The sequence below is a fragment of the Nelumbo nucifera genome, chromosome 2, assembly GCF_055504915.1.
Source record: "Nelumbo nucifera cultivar China Antique chromosome 2, China Antique-T2T, whole genome shotgun sequence".
Taxonomy (NCBI): domain Eukaryota; kingdom Viridiplantae; phylum Streptophyta; class Magnoliopsida; order Proteales; family Nelumbonaceae; genus Nelumbo; species Nelumbo nucifera.
In genome coordinates, this window is record NC_142650.1 from 7,953,061 (window position 1) to 7,968,055 (window position 14,995).

General features: G+C 32.5%; 2 protein-coding genes across 2 annotated transcripts; one reads left to right on the forward strand and one right to left on the reverse strand.

The window, feature by feature from the left end:
• The first annotated feature begins 785 nt into the window (after positions 1 to 785).
• LOC104594830 (chlorophyll a-b binding protein 6, chloroplastic-like) lies at positions 786 to 2,565 on the forward strand. The gene is made up of 4 exons (XM_010255332.3): positions 786 to 1,116; positions 1,283 to 1,385; positions 1,935 to 2,223; positions 2,314 to 2,565. The coding sequence occupies exons 1-4, from the start codon at positions 923 to 925 to the stop codon at positions 2,463 to 2,465; spliced, it is 738 nt and encodes a 245-aa protein (XP_010253634.1). The 5' UTR covers positions 786 to 922; the 3' UTR covers positions 2,466 to 2,565.
• On the reverse strand, positions 2,503 to 6,328 carry LOC104594831 (uncharacterized). Its single transcript, XM_010255333.3, has 7 exons — positions 6,104 to 6,328; positions 5,655 to 6,006; positions 4,625 to 5,206; positions 4,466 to 4,522; positions 3,735 to 3,884; positions 3,030 to 3,163; positions 2,503 to 2,751 (listed from the first exon to the last, which is right to left on the reverse strand). The coding sequence occupies exons 1-7, from the start codon at positions 6,168 to 6,170 to the stop codon at positions 2,648 to 2,650; spliced, it is 1,446 nt and encodes a 481-aa protein (XP_010253635.1). The 5' UTR covers positions 6,171 to 6,328; the 3' UTR covers positions 2,503 to 2,647.
• Positions 6,329 to 14,995: the final 8,667 nt, after the last annotated feature.

The window sequence follows — 14,995 nt, forward strand, 5'->3', positions numbered from 1 at the left end:
AGGAGTTAGAGGAAAAGGGTCTTTTTCAATTTTCAATTTTCTTGTTTTTTTCATTTCTAGTGTTTTGTTATAATATCCAATGTTTTTTATAATCTGTTTTTTTTTTTACATTTTTCTATTTTCTACAATCTATAAAATTTCCTATATTTTTTGTTATTTTGCAATTTCTGTGTTTTTTATAATTTTTGGTGTTTTTTCTATAATTTTTATTTTCTGATTTTATTTTTCAATTTCTATAGTTTCTATAATTTGAAAATAATTTTTTATTTTGTGTACAATTTCTGTATTTTTATATTTTTTTTATAATTTCTGTATTTTTATGTATTTTATATTTGAAAATATTTTTTAAACTTTTTTCTTTTTTCCTCATGTCTAAATATTAAAATATATGTATATATTTTATATTTTTTATGAAGGTTAAAATGATAATAAATTAACACCCATTAGTCTCTTTAAGGTTAAATTAGTGATATAGTAAATTTTAAATATTTTGAAATATTATGGTGAATTTAAAAGAAATGATGAGATGAGTTTTAGACAATTTATCAATACTAAATTACCAAAACGTCTGAAATAATAAAATATCCGATACAGGGGCATCTTGGGTAAGAACCAACCAATATATCCAACAGATATATAATCCTGTCCGATTTTTAGGCCATGCAATCATCCTCGGCCGCATAAATGAAACCTAATCCAGTAAATATTCCACGTGGAACGTCGAACGGATTGAGAGTTCATAGTTGGCCCAATGACAAAGGAGGAACCAAATTCTATTGGCCAATGAGAATCAATATCCAGATTCGCCTATATCTTCTTCTTCTTCTACTACTACCACCGGTGGCTTAGCCCTAGACTCGCACGGTCTATTCTTTCATCCGCTTCCTCTAGTCATCCTCCACAAGCAGCTTCAATTCCGGCAATGGCGTCAACCGCGTTGAGGAGCTGCGGTGTTGCAGCCATTTTCCCGTCTGTCCTCTCTTCTTCTAAATCGAAGTTCGCTACTGCAGTTTCCCTCCCAGGTGCCTGCTCCAATGCCTCCTCGCGGTTCACCATGTCTGCCGAATGGATGCCCGGTCAGCCTCGCCCGCCCTACCTCGATGGCTCCGCACCAGGGTAATGTGGATAGACAAACTCAGTAAAGCGTGATTCTTTTATATTAAGTTCCTATTGATCTTTTCTTTTTGGCTTGAGATAATGGATTTGAACCAATTAGCTAGCAGTTTGTAATAAAACATTAACTGTGGATATCTCCATATGTTTTGCCCGTTTTATGTTTCAGTGACTATGGGTTCGATCCTCTTCGACTTGGTGCAGTCCCTGAAAACCTCGAGAGATTCAAGGAATCTGAACTCATTCACTGCAGATGGGCAATGCTTGCAGTGGTAAGTTGATTTATACTAGAAACTCAATTTTAACTCTACTAGATTAGATGTGCTCCTTTCCTTTTTCCCCAGCAACTTTCTGGTTGTTAACAGACAAAACATTTAGCCAACCGAGGAAATTAACTAGGGGGAAATGAGAAAGAAAGAAAGGATGTTTATTTACTTCAATTGCCGACTTTCTTTCGTTTTTCCCCCTTCCTGAAAGATCTGGTCTGGTCCGATCTTCCTTCGTCAAAGAGGGAAAAAATACAACACAAGGTTATGTTTGGTTTGAAGGAAAATGTAAGGAAACCTATACAAGTTTTGTAATTCCCTACATTTCCCTTCCTTTCCTACTTTTTCCTTTAAACCAAACACAGCATAAAAGAAATGATGAAAATTTCAAATGTAAGTGAAAATACGTAAAACAGATTAGTTAACTCAAACAATGCATGTTAATTTGCTCTCTGCATGTCTATGTTTGTTCTTTCTTTTTAAACATTAGAAATAAAAAAAAAAAATTTGAAGTCCAGAGACTAATTTGTTGGCCCTTCTGAGTTCTGATTACAGCCAGGGATCTTGGTGCCAGAGGCACTTGGATTAGGAAACTGGGTGAAGGCACAGGAGTGGGCTGCAGTGCCTGGTGGGCAAGCAACTTACCTGGGCAACCCGGTCCCTTGGGGCACTCTCCCAACCATCCTGGTCATTGAGTTCCTTGCGATCGCCTTTGTGGAGCACCAACGCAGCATGGAGAAAGACCCCGAGAAGAAGAAGTACCCTGGTGGTGCCTTTGACCCACTGGGCTACTCCAAGGACCCAGTCAAATTCAAGGAATACAAAATCAAGGAAATCAAAAATGGTTCTGTTCTTGGACTCTTTAGCTTACCTTATTGAATACTACATCTTCATTTACTTTTTATTAACCATTCTATTTGTTCGCTTATCTCAGGACGTCTTGCTTTATTGGCCTTTGTGGGCTTCTGCGTCCAACAGTTGGCTTACCCAGGAACGGGACCATTGGAGAATCTGGCAACCCACTTGGCTGATCCATGGCACAACAACATTGGGGACATTATTATCCCCAGATCGATTTTGCCTTGATTGTAGACTGTTAATTAAAACTGGCTGTACAACTTCATGTAATCATCTATAATGAATGAGAACTGCATATATTGAACTGTGTAACTTAGTTATTTCCCTACCTCTTTGTCCTCGTCTAATGCAATATCTTGTGGAAATTTTCATTACATTTCCATTAAAAGACATAAAAGCATCCATGATCTTCATTGTCCTCGTGTAGAGAGTGCTGAAAGCATGAGATCGAGTATGATCAAGAACACAGTGATAGCCATTGAATGATGAATATACGATGATGAAGAAGGAGAATCTGTTAATACAAAAAAGAAGCATGTAACCAGTCAGTTAGGTCAGCAGCCAAATGCTTTAGATACATTAATTGGGCATGATGAAGTCTGAACTACACTCCCCAGTCCCCTCCTTGCATGATTATTATAACTACGAGCAATTTTGGAGGTGACAGAGAACTGAGACAGAACATGGTACCCTGTTATTGCTTGAAACATCAACCAACTGAAATTTGTGCCCCATTGATATTAGGATTGATCTCATCATCTTTTATGCAAATCTATCACATTGATTACATACCTGAAATTGAATTTCCTGTATATGGGATGACTTGTGCATCTTCTGTATTTAATTCTTGTATGCTTTGTGAAATGGAAGCTGATGTCCCTAGGTATGATCGTGTGACTTTCTTGATTGCAGCTAATCCTTGAGTACTGCAGGTAAATTAGTTGAACACTTGAATTTAAGTAACTATTACCACATTATGTTAATTTAACAGGAAAGGATATACTAAATAAAATATTTCTACAGTTTGTGATTCATCTGCTCCTAAACTGGATTTCTTATCTGACAAAAAATTTTCAACTTCCATATTGTGTGGAGAAGGCAAGTTTAATGTATACTGTAATGACCTGACATATCAATAGCATAACGGGAAGTGCTGCATATGCATGGAGTGTGATGAAAAATATATGAAGGGAGTAAGACCCGGCGATATATTTTCCCACCCTGGATATCTCTACAAAGGAAAAAACCAAGAAAATAGGAAGTCCTAACCATTCCATCCACCAAACTTTTAGTCATTATTTTCTAGCTGCCCAAACTGACATAATTATACTCAAGTGTATGGTTAGGCCAATCTCATTATGCTAATTTATGTTTGGATATAATGGAGATCTCCAAGGTAGTAGCAATTGGACGATAGATCATAATCCCCTTCCCTTTCCTTATTGAAAACTCTAGGAAAGAAAAAGGGTGAGGATTCCTTGTTTAGTATACTCATACCTGGTACTAAGCATGTGTCCAGCGCCATTTTTTCCTGTGTAGAGAACATCATTCCAGCTTCCATTAATCAGGGTATCCAAAACTGCTAACCTCTTCTCGTTAGAAATGTAGTTACTTGTCATTATAACATTTGCAGGAACAGTTCCAAACCTGGTTATAGAGAAACAAAATCATTGAAGAGGTGATGGAAAAAGGCTATCTAAATCAATGATAAATTAACAATAGTAACTTGAAACTTAAAGGTTTAAGCATAAAACAATGCTGGGAAGGCTGGAAGGGGTTACTTAGTAATAACAATACTGCATTTTTGGTACTCTGTCTTACACCATATTCAAATTATCTTCTAGACTCCTACTCATCATTTTATCATTCCACATTCTTCATTTCCAGAACGGTTTAATTTTTTTATATTTACTTTTAAATATGGGGATGGAATTTTAAAAAAGCCAATACCTTCAAACATGTTGAGATACTAACTATTAAGGTATCTCAGGCACAAAGATCACCATTTAAACCTTATCCTACTTCGGGCATTCTGCTGTTCTACCACAAGCACCTAATTTTTCCAACCAGATACATGCATTTTAAGAATCTACATGTACTTAGCCAAAGAAAATTTTAAGTGGACAATCACTGATTCAATAGAATCAGTTCTAAGAGAATGGCACATTATCTGAAAAATCCCTCCATTTTCCTTTTTATTTTTCAGGTGAAAGGTAGGCTAAACTTACGAACAGTCTCCAGGATAGCCATTGATTTCCCTACAGCCTCCCTGTGGACAAAGATACCTATTGCAGGAAAGAAGGAAAACTATCAGATCGATCATCCCAAAAACAAAAGAAAAAGAAATCAGATCATGAGATTAAATGGTGCATAGTTAATTTACCCACATGAAATCATTGAAGGATTTTGTTGACCATGTCTGATTATGTGGGCCCTCCATAGAGTAGAGTAATGCAGTTTCTGCTCTGACGAATGCAACATCCCCTAAATCCTCAACAAGGCACCGAAATGCTCCTTCATGACCCGAGTAAAAGCTACTCATGTGACATGATCCGTTCTCGTTCCCACACCCACTACACAATCCCGTCCCTTTAAATTCTGAAGGTGCACAAACCCCAGAGAAGAACTCTGTGACCATCTCCTTATCATTCAATTCTTCGGAATCAAATAATTGTTTGAGATGAGTAACAGGGTAGTTCCACCCCGTGGCAGTTGAATAACCTCCATGGCAAGACCTTTTTCCTTTGAAATCCAACAAACTAGTACTCCCTTTATTCTCACAAACCATCCTGTTTACCACTGCAACAGCATCAAAGCTTTCAGCATGATTACAATAGACTTCATTTGCAATGGCTTTCATTGAGTATTTCATGAATGCAATATAAGCCAAGCCTGCATCTAAGTTTACTAAATCCGCTTCCCCTTCCTTAATTGAATCCAGACATTCTTGAACCGTTTCTCTTCTAACACTGCACAAAGAATGTGGCAAAATAAGATCATCAATTATTAGAGAAGACAACAAGGGTTGACATCAATCTTATGCACACTGATCAAGAGGAAAATAGTGTTCATCAAGACCGAATAATAAATCAAAGCCACTTCAAAGTTAATCATTATAGGTAAACCACAAGTGATGGCAATAATAGAAGAGAAGAAAAATAGGATCTAAGCTAGCTTCCTCACCTTAGCAATAGGAGTAGCTAGTTTAGTTTAATTTGGGTGGAAGAGAGTGTAGCTCACTCATCAATAGTAAGATAACAATTATACTTTACAGAACAATGACTAATTTAGGGTGTGCCCCATCCATGATCCATGCACTAAGAGTAAATTAAAGCCGCAGAGAAAAGTTGCAATTAGCAACTCGTAATTCATCAACTACCGGAAAATTGCCAAAGTGTAAGGGAGTATGAACCATACCATATCCAAATGTAACCATTGGTAGGCCTTAGGAGGCTGATATAGTACTGGCAGTCCACATATTCATCTCTTACCGCGCACCATTTCACCGTTCCCAGAATAATTTCTTCCGACGACGGTGAAGGGCTTATTGGACTTTCGCTGGGCTCTTCAACTTCTCGAGGATATTCTTCTTTTGTCGGAGCTGGCGCCGGAGTTCTATCAGCTCCTTCATATATGTCTTCATGCTCGTAAACCCCGGGCTCTGGAGACTTTGCTAGTGGGAGAGATGGAACTGTTGCATATGGAGAGGGTACAACCGATCCCGTCCAGACATCTTCACCGGAATACGGCGCCGGAACTGGTTCATAACCTGAACCACACACAAAAAGAAAAAGGCTTTGTTAGTTTTAGTAGAAACCAATTCAATAAGAGCTTGCCCCAAAATTCTTCAGATTTATTTAACAAACCTTGGATTGCGAAAGAGAACGGTGAGAAGAGGAGAAGGAAGAGAGAAGGAACAATGGCGATCTGCATTGTAGAAAGAACGAACAAAGATCAGTGGAGAAGTGTTCATAACTCATCTATTGATTGGGGAAAGAGGAGAGATATAGCTTCAACTGAGTTTTAGTCTTATTGTTAAAGAAAACGGATTATGAAAGCAAAGCTTCTTCTTTTTCTTCTTATGCTGCTCTACTGTTCTCTCGCCAGCTCCCACGTATTAATAACGTTTCTCCGAAGGAAGCTTAGCTCGTTTTCAACGTGGTCACGCCTCACGGAGTTCTAAATCTCGAGGCATGGATTGATTAATTAAAGGGTCATTTATTAGAATACCCCTATATTTATATAAATTTACTTAAAGCATACCTTATAATTTTTATTTTATTAAAACATCCCTATCGCTTGTATTTTACAAGCTACTTATTTAATCGAAGTGTTTGTTTTTTCCTAATTAAATAGAAAATATTAAAGGGCATGGGCTTATGAGAATTTATTTTAAAAGAGCCAAATAAAGTGATTGCCCACATATCTTATTAAGGACAAAGATGATATTTTTTATTTTTATTTTTTTTTGATTTATTTATTCAAATAAACATTAGGGTTAAAAAACTGTCATTTTTTATTATCATCTAATAAAAATCGATTAAGTAAATTGATCGAAAACTAGAAAGGGTGTTTAAGTAAAACATAAACTACAAGGTATGTTTTAATAAATTCATAAAACTATAGAAAATGTTTTAATAAATAACCCTTAATAATTAAACAATAGTTAGTTACGATCTGCTTAATAATTTCAAAAGAAGACTTCATTATTTATAGTTGCTAGCATCCGAACTCCGAAGCAAGTGCTTTCTGAATCTGTTTCCGTTGACTGAATCCCTGGTTAAATTATCCACGTTAACGGTTTAACAGGCAAAAAGCCAAGTTAATCTCCTGTAACCACCCGTTACAAAATACAAACAAACCATCTATCTCGCTGTTAAGTGGGCCCAGACGACCATATACAAGAAAAAGGGGTGGGTGCTGGTCCAACTGGAGGAAGTTCACCGTCCTGATCAAAATCATGTAGCCCAGATATTCGATCAAGACATAGCTCACATTGTTTCACAGCATGGGCCTTCAGCCCTCAGGGCCCCGGCCCATTTAAATTTTGATAAATACTCAGCCCGAGTCCGCTCAAAGGGTTAAAGGCTTAAAGCCTAATCTAACACCAAAACCAACGCATCAATTGCAACAACTGATTGCGGCAATTGTTGTTGTTTCGAAAACAAAAACACGCATATTAACGAACATCCCCCCTCCTTGAAATAGTTAAATGAGGAAGGCCTTATATTTATATGCTTGTGTCACGAATTAAATAATTAATAAAACACTCCCTTGTGGACAGTGGGCACTGGACACATGACTTAAAAGCAGATGGGGTTGAGTAAGTTTTAGTTGTTTTTGGTGGTGTTTGGAACCGGTGTTGTTTTCCGTTTTTAAGAAAACAGTATTGTATAGGTATACTGTTTTCTCATAAAATAAAATTCTTTTTTTTTGGGGGGGGGGGGGGGGGGGGGGACCATTGTTGCCATAAAAACGAGAAACGTCAAAAATGGTATTTTCTCATACCACATTTTTCCCGATTTTCATTGTATGGTCTGAGAAAACATGTTTTTGAAAAAGAATGTCCAATCAAATGTTGATCATTTCTTCAAAAAAAAAAATATAGGTTTCAGAAATGACATTGATATAGCACCATTTTTCAAGAAAACGGTATCTATTCCAAATACCTTTTTTAAGATCATATCTTTTTATGAAATATTAAATGCAATGGGGGTAGCCCATCCCCCCAAACCCATGGCAACGGGATCTGATCCCATGATTCTGCTTTAGTTAGTCAGAGATCCTACTTTTTTTTTTTTGTGGTAGAATCCTACCAATTGAGCCACTCAATTGGTGAAATGCTTTTGGTGCCTTTTGTTTTACTTTTTATGATTTTTATGGCTATGCCTATGCAAAAGCTGAATTTCTTTTTCTTCTTTGAGAGACTTCTTTTATGCATCAATCATGGAATTGTTGATATATAGAGAGTGATAATGAGATTTTGGTTCAAATCAACAAACGAATAATCTCTAATCCTTGGTCGGTTGCTTATTAATTCTTACGAAAGAATCAAACATACATATTCTTAGCAACACGAGATTAATATCCTATTTCTGTGTATTGACTATTTTTGTATGCTTTTTATGCTTTGTAATGTGGTTTAATGTTTTCTTTGGGTGGGCTTTGAAAGGGTAAAGTTGAGAGCTCCTTGTTATGGGCTTGGGAAGGAGGGCTACGTCCTCCTCATTTATCTTTAGGGGCTGTTTACTTGTTTAGTTTTATTTTCATTTATTTAAAAAATGTATTATACAACATGCATTTTGAAAAATGAGAAAAGTTTTTGAAAAATATGTTTGATGTTTTTTGACATTTAGGCACCATTAGATGTTGCATAAGTTGAATAGTGAAAAAATGACTAACATATGATTTTCACGCAAGTTGAGTAAAATATTTCTTTGATAAACGGTTTAATCAAACAACATTTCAAGCTCCATTAGGGAAAACTAGGGGTCTCAACAGTATTCCAAAATTCAATTTTGAATTTGAGATTCGACATAATCGAATTGAATTCAGATATGACCTGATTCAATTTGATAAATATCTAAATTTGATCAATTATTTAATTTTTATATAAAATATTTAAATATTTCATATAATTTATATATATAATAATTAAATTATACAAATAATTTATATAATAATATACTTTATATAAATAAAATATTTATTTTATATATTTATTAATTACCTAAAATAATTAATCGATTGAATTTGAATCAAATCAAATTCAAATTCAGACATTAATTTCATTATCTGTTGGATATCAAATCAAATTTGGATATTGCCTTATTTGATTTGAATTTGATCCATTTACACCCCTAAAGTGATGAGTTGGAGTCGTTTTTCACATAAACAAATCACTTCTTCAAATTTAGATATGGTTACTAAAATTTGAAGATTGCTGACCCTCCAGGAATTTTAGGATTAAAAAAAAAAAGAAACCAATCACTTCTTCACAATCTTCAAATGGGTTGGTATTCTAAAAGAATGTGTGTGTACTCTTCATCTCTCCTGGTTACCCTTTAGGCGGATCCATTGCTGATGCTGGATTACATGCATTGGGATCGGCTTGTTTAATCATGGCAGTTTAATTTGTAATTGCACACTAAGGATGCTAATGTAGATGCAGCATGCAGCGAGGAATTTCCCTATGTTAGGTTTGATAGGAAACAGGAGAGAAATGGAAAGTGGAACGTTCTTACAAATTTTATCTAAACTCCTTGAGGTTCAGTTTGGAAAAACGGAAAAAGTACAAATATAAAATATATACAGTGTAAATACATAAAAAATAATATAAAATATAAAGTTTTGCACTCTACATATATATTTGTATTTGTATTTCTTCTAAACTGAGTTTTAGTTTAATAAAAATACAAATATAAATACATACTGTATAAATACATACGAAATAATATAAAATACAAGGTTTTACACTCTACAAACTGAGCCTTAAGAACTTTTGTCAACTTTGTGTCTCTTTTTTCTTCTATATATCATACAAATGAATGATAGAAAATAGTACTAATGTACTTATATTTTTTCGTAATTTATCAAATGGCTCGAGTCGGTTTTGTTCATCATTAATTCTTCTGTTTAATGCTGCAATTATTAAATTATGTTTGGACTCATCAAATCGGCTTATGAATCATTAAATAGATTCTGCTCAATAAATTTTATAGTTTTGGTTCAGTCATTAGATTTTAATGACCTAGTAGCTGGAGTAAATGTGGGGTTTGTGAAATGGGGCAAGGTCCTTGAAGTGCTAAGGCGGGTTTTAGTTACAGTGCAAATGCAAAATTGGAGGGTGCGTGCAAATACAAAATAAAGCGGTTCCATAAAGTGCAAAAAATTAAGCTGGTTTATGTGGGCGTTTGTATTGTTTATATTTGGTTGGAAGGATGCAAAAGGGAGAACAGGGATGGGAAAGAGCTAAGGGAGGTTGTAGGGGTGGCCGAAGTTGAAAAAAATATCGAAAGGGGAAGAACAGGGGTGGTCAGAGATGATGCGTCTCACCGTGAGAACAGAATGATGAGTCTCACACTCTCACCATGATAATAGAGATGATGAGTGAGTCTCACTGTGAAAAGAGGGGTGGTCGTGAAGAGGAATGGCACTGACAATCATCTTAAAATCCCCATTAATTTAAACGCTGTGAAGACATCCTCGCTTCTTCGGTTCTCCTCCAAAACTAGTGTCAGAGTTAGTCAAGAAGCCTTTCGATTAGCTCAGTTCGTTCAGGACTTGAACACTGAGGAACGCTGGTTTTGATTAGGTAGATTCGTCGAGGTTGTAGAGGATCATAGCTTTGATTGAGGTTGCAAAGGATGTACGGTTTCTTGGCCAGAATATCATTTCATAAAGGTGGTTGAAAAAACGAGTAAATATATATTAGGCTCAGTCCGGAGGAAAGGAGTACAAATACAATCAACAAATATGTAGAGTGTAAAGCCTTTTGTTTTGTATTATTTTACCACTGGTCAGGTTTTACATGGCAAACAAATACAGTCTTAATTAGGCTCAATTTGAAAAGAGTATAAATACAAATATACAAACTGCAAGACCATGTATCTTGTATATATTTGTTTTATACATATTTGTATTTTTGCATTCTTTTCAAATTGAGCCTTAAACTGCGTTTATTTAAGTCATGTTTTTATTTGTATTTGCACTCTTACTTTCTCTTTAACCAAATATAGCGAACTTTTCTAAAAAGGTTAAATTTAAGTCATATTTTTAATATTCCTTTTATTGAAACATTTATACTAAGAGTTAAATGACATTTTTATTCATATTTAAAAACAAATTATCAATTTGAGATAAAATATTAGTCATTTTCAGAAATATGTAATGGGTTCTACTAATGGTGAGGGAAAACCTCATCCTCACATTAATCATAGGAGCCTGGGGGTTTGGCTCACACTACATTTCCTATCATATGAAACTATTTTTAAAGACGCTAGCAACTTTTTGACAGTTGTGGTTCAATACCTTTACTTTATCTTAATAGAAATCTCCTCTCTTGAACTTTTTGACATCGTTGTATCCACACTTTCTCCCTTATCTTAACATACATTAGAACAAGGTTCAAAGTATCGTAATGTATTAGACCGTATTAATTGATATGTATCATTTCGAGACTCTTCCAATATACCTCTATAATGAGTGTATCGGAGATCTGACCAGTTCAAGAGATGAAGGAATCGTATACCGGCTCTCCTGAACCAGTTTTGAAAAAAAGTATAAGACAGGTTTCATCAATTTACCCTTTGTCATATCCACTTAGAAATTGACTTCAATGTTCACAAGGCAGTGTTCATACCGTTCCCACATGGCTCCCAGCCTTGCTTTGGGAATATCTCCCCATAAAAAATAACATACTATATGACATGAAAAATAGCATACAATATGGAAATATTCCCAATACAAGGCTGAGAGCGACAGTGCAAATAGTGTAAACAGAGTATTGTGACCGAAGCCGATCTCATCCAATTGGTGGGTCCGAGTCTAATTAATGCACTTTTTTATCTGTTGCCCATGTTGTACACTTCCATTCAATATGTGACATGTGTACTTCTATTTAGTCTAGGACACCTGTCATAGATTGAATGGAATAAAGTGTAGCAGCTAGAGACTCCACCATCATAAGTTTCCGGACCATATAATGTTTTAGCATAACACGGCATTGAAGGCTAGAATAGAGAAAAGGAGAATGAAGTACCATGATGACGTTCCTGACTGGCTGAGAGGTATTGTTTGCAACCACCCATTCCTAGGGCACATTAGTAAGGTTTTATTTATTTATTTTTTTGGGTAAAATTTTGTAAGGTTTTTATGCAATCACTGAATTTCCCTTTTGTGCAAAAAAAAAAAAAAATACAACAGCCTATAACAACAAGGCTAGATAGCAAAACAGTCCACGTCACCATATCTCTTCTTGTTTCAAACCCCTTTTCTAATTTTTTATTTTTTTAATAATTTTTTTTAATTTCATATAATTACTCATTAAACCAATAAGGAAATAACATAGGTTTAAATATTTCTAACAACCACAAAGAAAGAGGGGTTCACTTTTCTAATGTTTATCCAAGTGGCACCACTTCCCTCACTTTCTCCTAAATTCTCTCTAATTCCTATTTATCTTTTAAATTGTCTCTAAGACCTAAACTATCTCCAATTCCTATTTATCATCTCCCCTACTTTTTATCTATATTTATCTAAGGAAAGTTTCAATTTAAACATATCATAATTCTTTAAACATTATAACAAAATTATATACTAACTTTAAAATATTTATTCAAAACACAAAATTAATTATAATAGATTCAATAAAATTCACATTATTAATGATTCTATATTTTAACAAAATTCACCATGAAATTATATACTAAAAATATAAATTATAATTTTATGAATTATTTAATTTAAATGCTACTCAAATAATAAAAATTTAACATTAAAAAATAAAACATTGTTTAAATATTTCAATAACTAAATATCTTAAATAACAAAACAATAAAAATAGCTAAATAATTATATAAAAATATTTAATATTATGTAATAACATTAAAATAAATAAAATTCAAATAATGAAAATTTTTAAATATTTTACATATTATTTAAATATTTAAATAACAAAATATTTAACATGACTAAATTTTAAATAGATAAAATAACGAAAATATGTAATAAATTTAAGAAATTTCTTAAAAGTAGAAAAATAATTATCATAGATTTCATAATATTCGTATTAAAAATAATTTATTATTTTACAAAATTAATAACGGATTATGTAATAATAGTACTAATTATAGTTTTACAGATTACTAAATTCAATAAATAACTAATATTTTAAAATTTTAAATAAAATTATCACTTAAATAACTAAATCATATTGTAAATAACTAATTTCACTTATATCATCTAATAATTATAGAAAATAACTTTCAAAAAATTTAATATTTATTAGTAATAATTTTACAATAATAATGTATATTTTCAGTAGTTACTTATTGTATTTTTTGATAAATATGTTTTCAATAATTATTTATAAATCTATTTTGTTTTGTTATTTAACAGAAAATTGTCAATAATTATTGGAGATTAAACAACTATTATTTAACTTTTAAATTTTAATTTATAATATTTATTGTATTTTTTATATAAATTTATTTTTAGTAATTATATATTTTTGTAATTTATTGATTAGTATTTATTAGAGATTAATATATTATTTGATATTACACTATTTATTAATTAATTTGATATATTTTCAGTATTTTTTGTATTTTATTAGATATCTACTATATTTTCATTATAAATTTATTTTCAATAATTGTATACTTTTGCTATAAATTTTCAACAATTATTGGAGATTAAACTATTGTTATTTATTAGAGATTAGACTATTAATTTAGCTAAAATTAGGAGCATTCAAAGATTGGTTCATTTCAGTTGTAGGTTGTTTCGCCAACCAAATCGACTTGGTCAGGTTGGGAGTTTCATCCAAAACTGATTGACCATTAGTGAAAACCCGCCAATTCAGGTTGTATCAGTTTGGGTCTATTTTCCTTTTGTTTTGTTTGTTCAAAAGATTTAAACTTAAATTAAATTTAAATTTAATAAATTATAGTGGTACTATTAAAAAATTAAATTTATGATATAAAATATTTTAGAATAAGAAATATGGGAATTTTTCACTTTCTCGTATTAAAAAATTAAATTTAAAATATATGGTCGAGTTGGTTCAATTTTGCTCGGTTTGCAAATGGCCAAACCGAAACTAACCTAACTTGGTCAGGTGGGAAATTTGCTATATCAAAATCAATTGGAAAATACTAGAAAACCAACCAACTCGGGTCAAGGTCGATCGAATTATTCATTAAAAAGTTAAAATATAAAACAAGTATATACTCTTATGTATTTCTATTGTTTAACTTTCACTTAACAAAGCCTGTATATCGCACAACTCCATGCTAGTATATACTAAAGTAAAAAGATGCCATATAATAGCCTTAGCTTTCTCCATTACCCCAACAAAGAACTCTTAGCCCCTCTCATTTTAGCCTTCCTTGCTCCCTTCTCTCATTTTAACATCTCAACATGACTGGCCCATCTCTCTTTCTTCTATGTTTATCTCTTTGGATATCTCTTCCTAAAACTATTTTTAAAATCTCTCTCTACCCAAATCTAATCTAATCTAGCCAAGTGGCATCACTATCCTCCATTTTCTCCTAAATTATCTCTAATTCATATTTATCCTACCCCACTTTTCATCTGTATCTATCAAAAGAAAGTTTGAATTAAAAAATTATCATAGACTTAATAATATTCATATTATTAATAATTTTATACTTTTATGAAATTCATAACGGAATTATGTACTAACAATATAAATTATAGTTTTATGAATTATTCAAATAATAAAATTTAATAACTAAACATTATATATTAAAAGTATTTAAATATTATATAACAAAATATTTAATAGCATGTAATAACTTTAAAATAAATAAAATTTAAATAATGAAAATTTTAAATATTTTACATTTCATTTAAATATTTAAGTAACAAAATATTTAACATAATTAAATTTTAAATAGTTAAAATAACGAAATTATGTAATCAACTTAAAAAAATTATTGAAAGTAGAAAATCATTATAATAAATTTCATAATATTTGAATTAATAATAATTTTATATTTTACAAAATTAATAAA

Excerpts from the sequence above, each read along its gene's own strand:
- LOC104594830 (XM_010255332.3), top strand. The coding sequence starts at position 923 with ATGGCGTCAACCGCGTTGAGGAGCTGCGGTGTTGCAGCCATTTTCCCG. Across the intron at positions 1,386-1,934 it reads GATGGGCAATGCTTGCAGTG|CCAGGGATCTTGGTGCCAGA; the intron begins GTAAGTTGATTT and ends TTCTGATTACAG. Across the intron at positions 2,224-2,313 it reads AATCAAGGAAATCAAAAATG|GACGTCTTGCTTTATTGGCC; the intron begins GTTCTGTTCTTG and ends CGCTTATCTCAG.
- LOC104594831 (XM_010255333.3), bottom strand. The coding sequence starts at position 6,170 with ATGCAGATCGCCATTGTTCCTTCTCTCTTCCTTCTCCTCTTCTCACCG. Across the intron at positions 4,523-4,624 it reads AAATCCTTCAATGATTTCAT|GTATCTTTGTCCACAGGGAG; the intron begins GTGGGTAAATTA and ends TTCCTGCAATAG. Across the intron at positions 3,885-4,465 it reads GGCTATCCTGGAGACTGTTC|GTTTGGAACTGTTCCTGCAA; the intron begins GTAAGTTTAGCC and ends CTCTATAACCAG.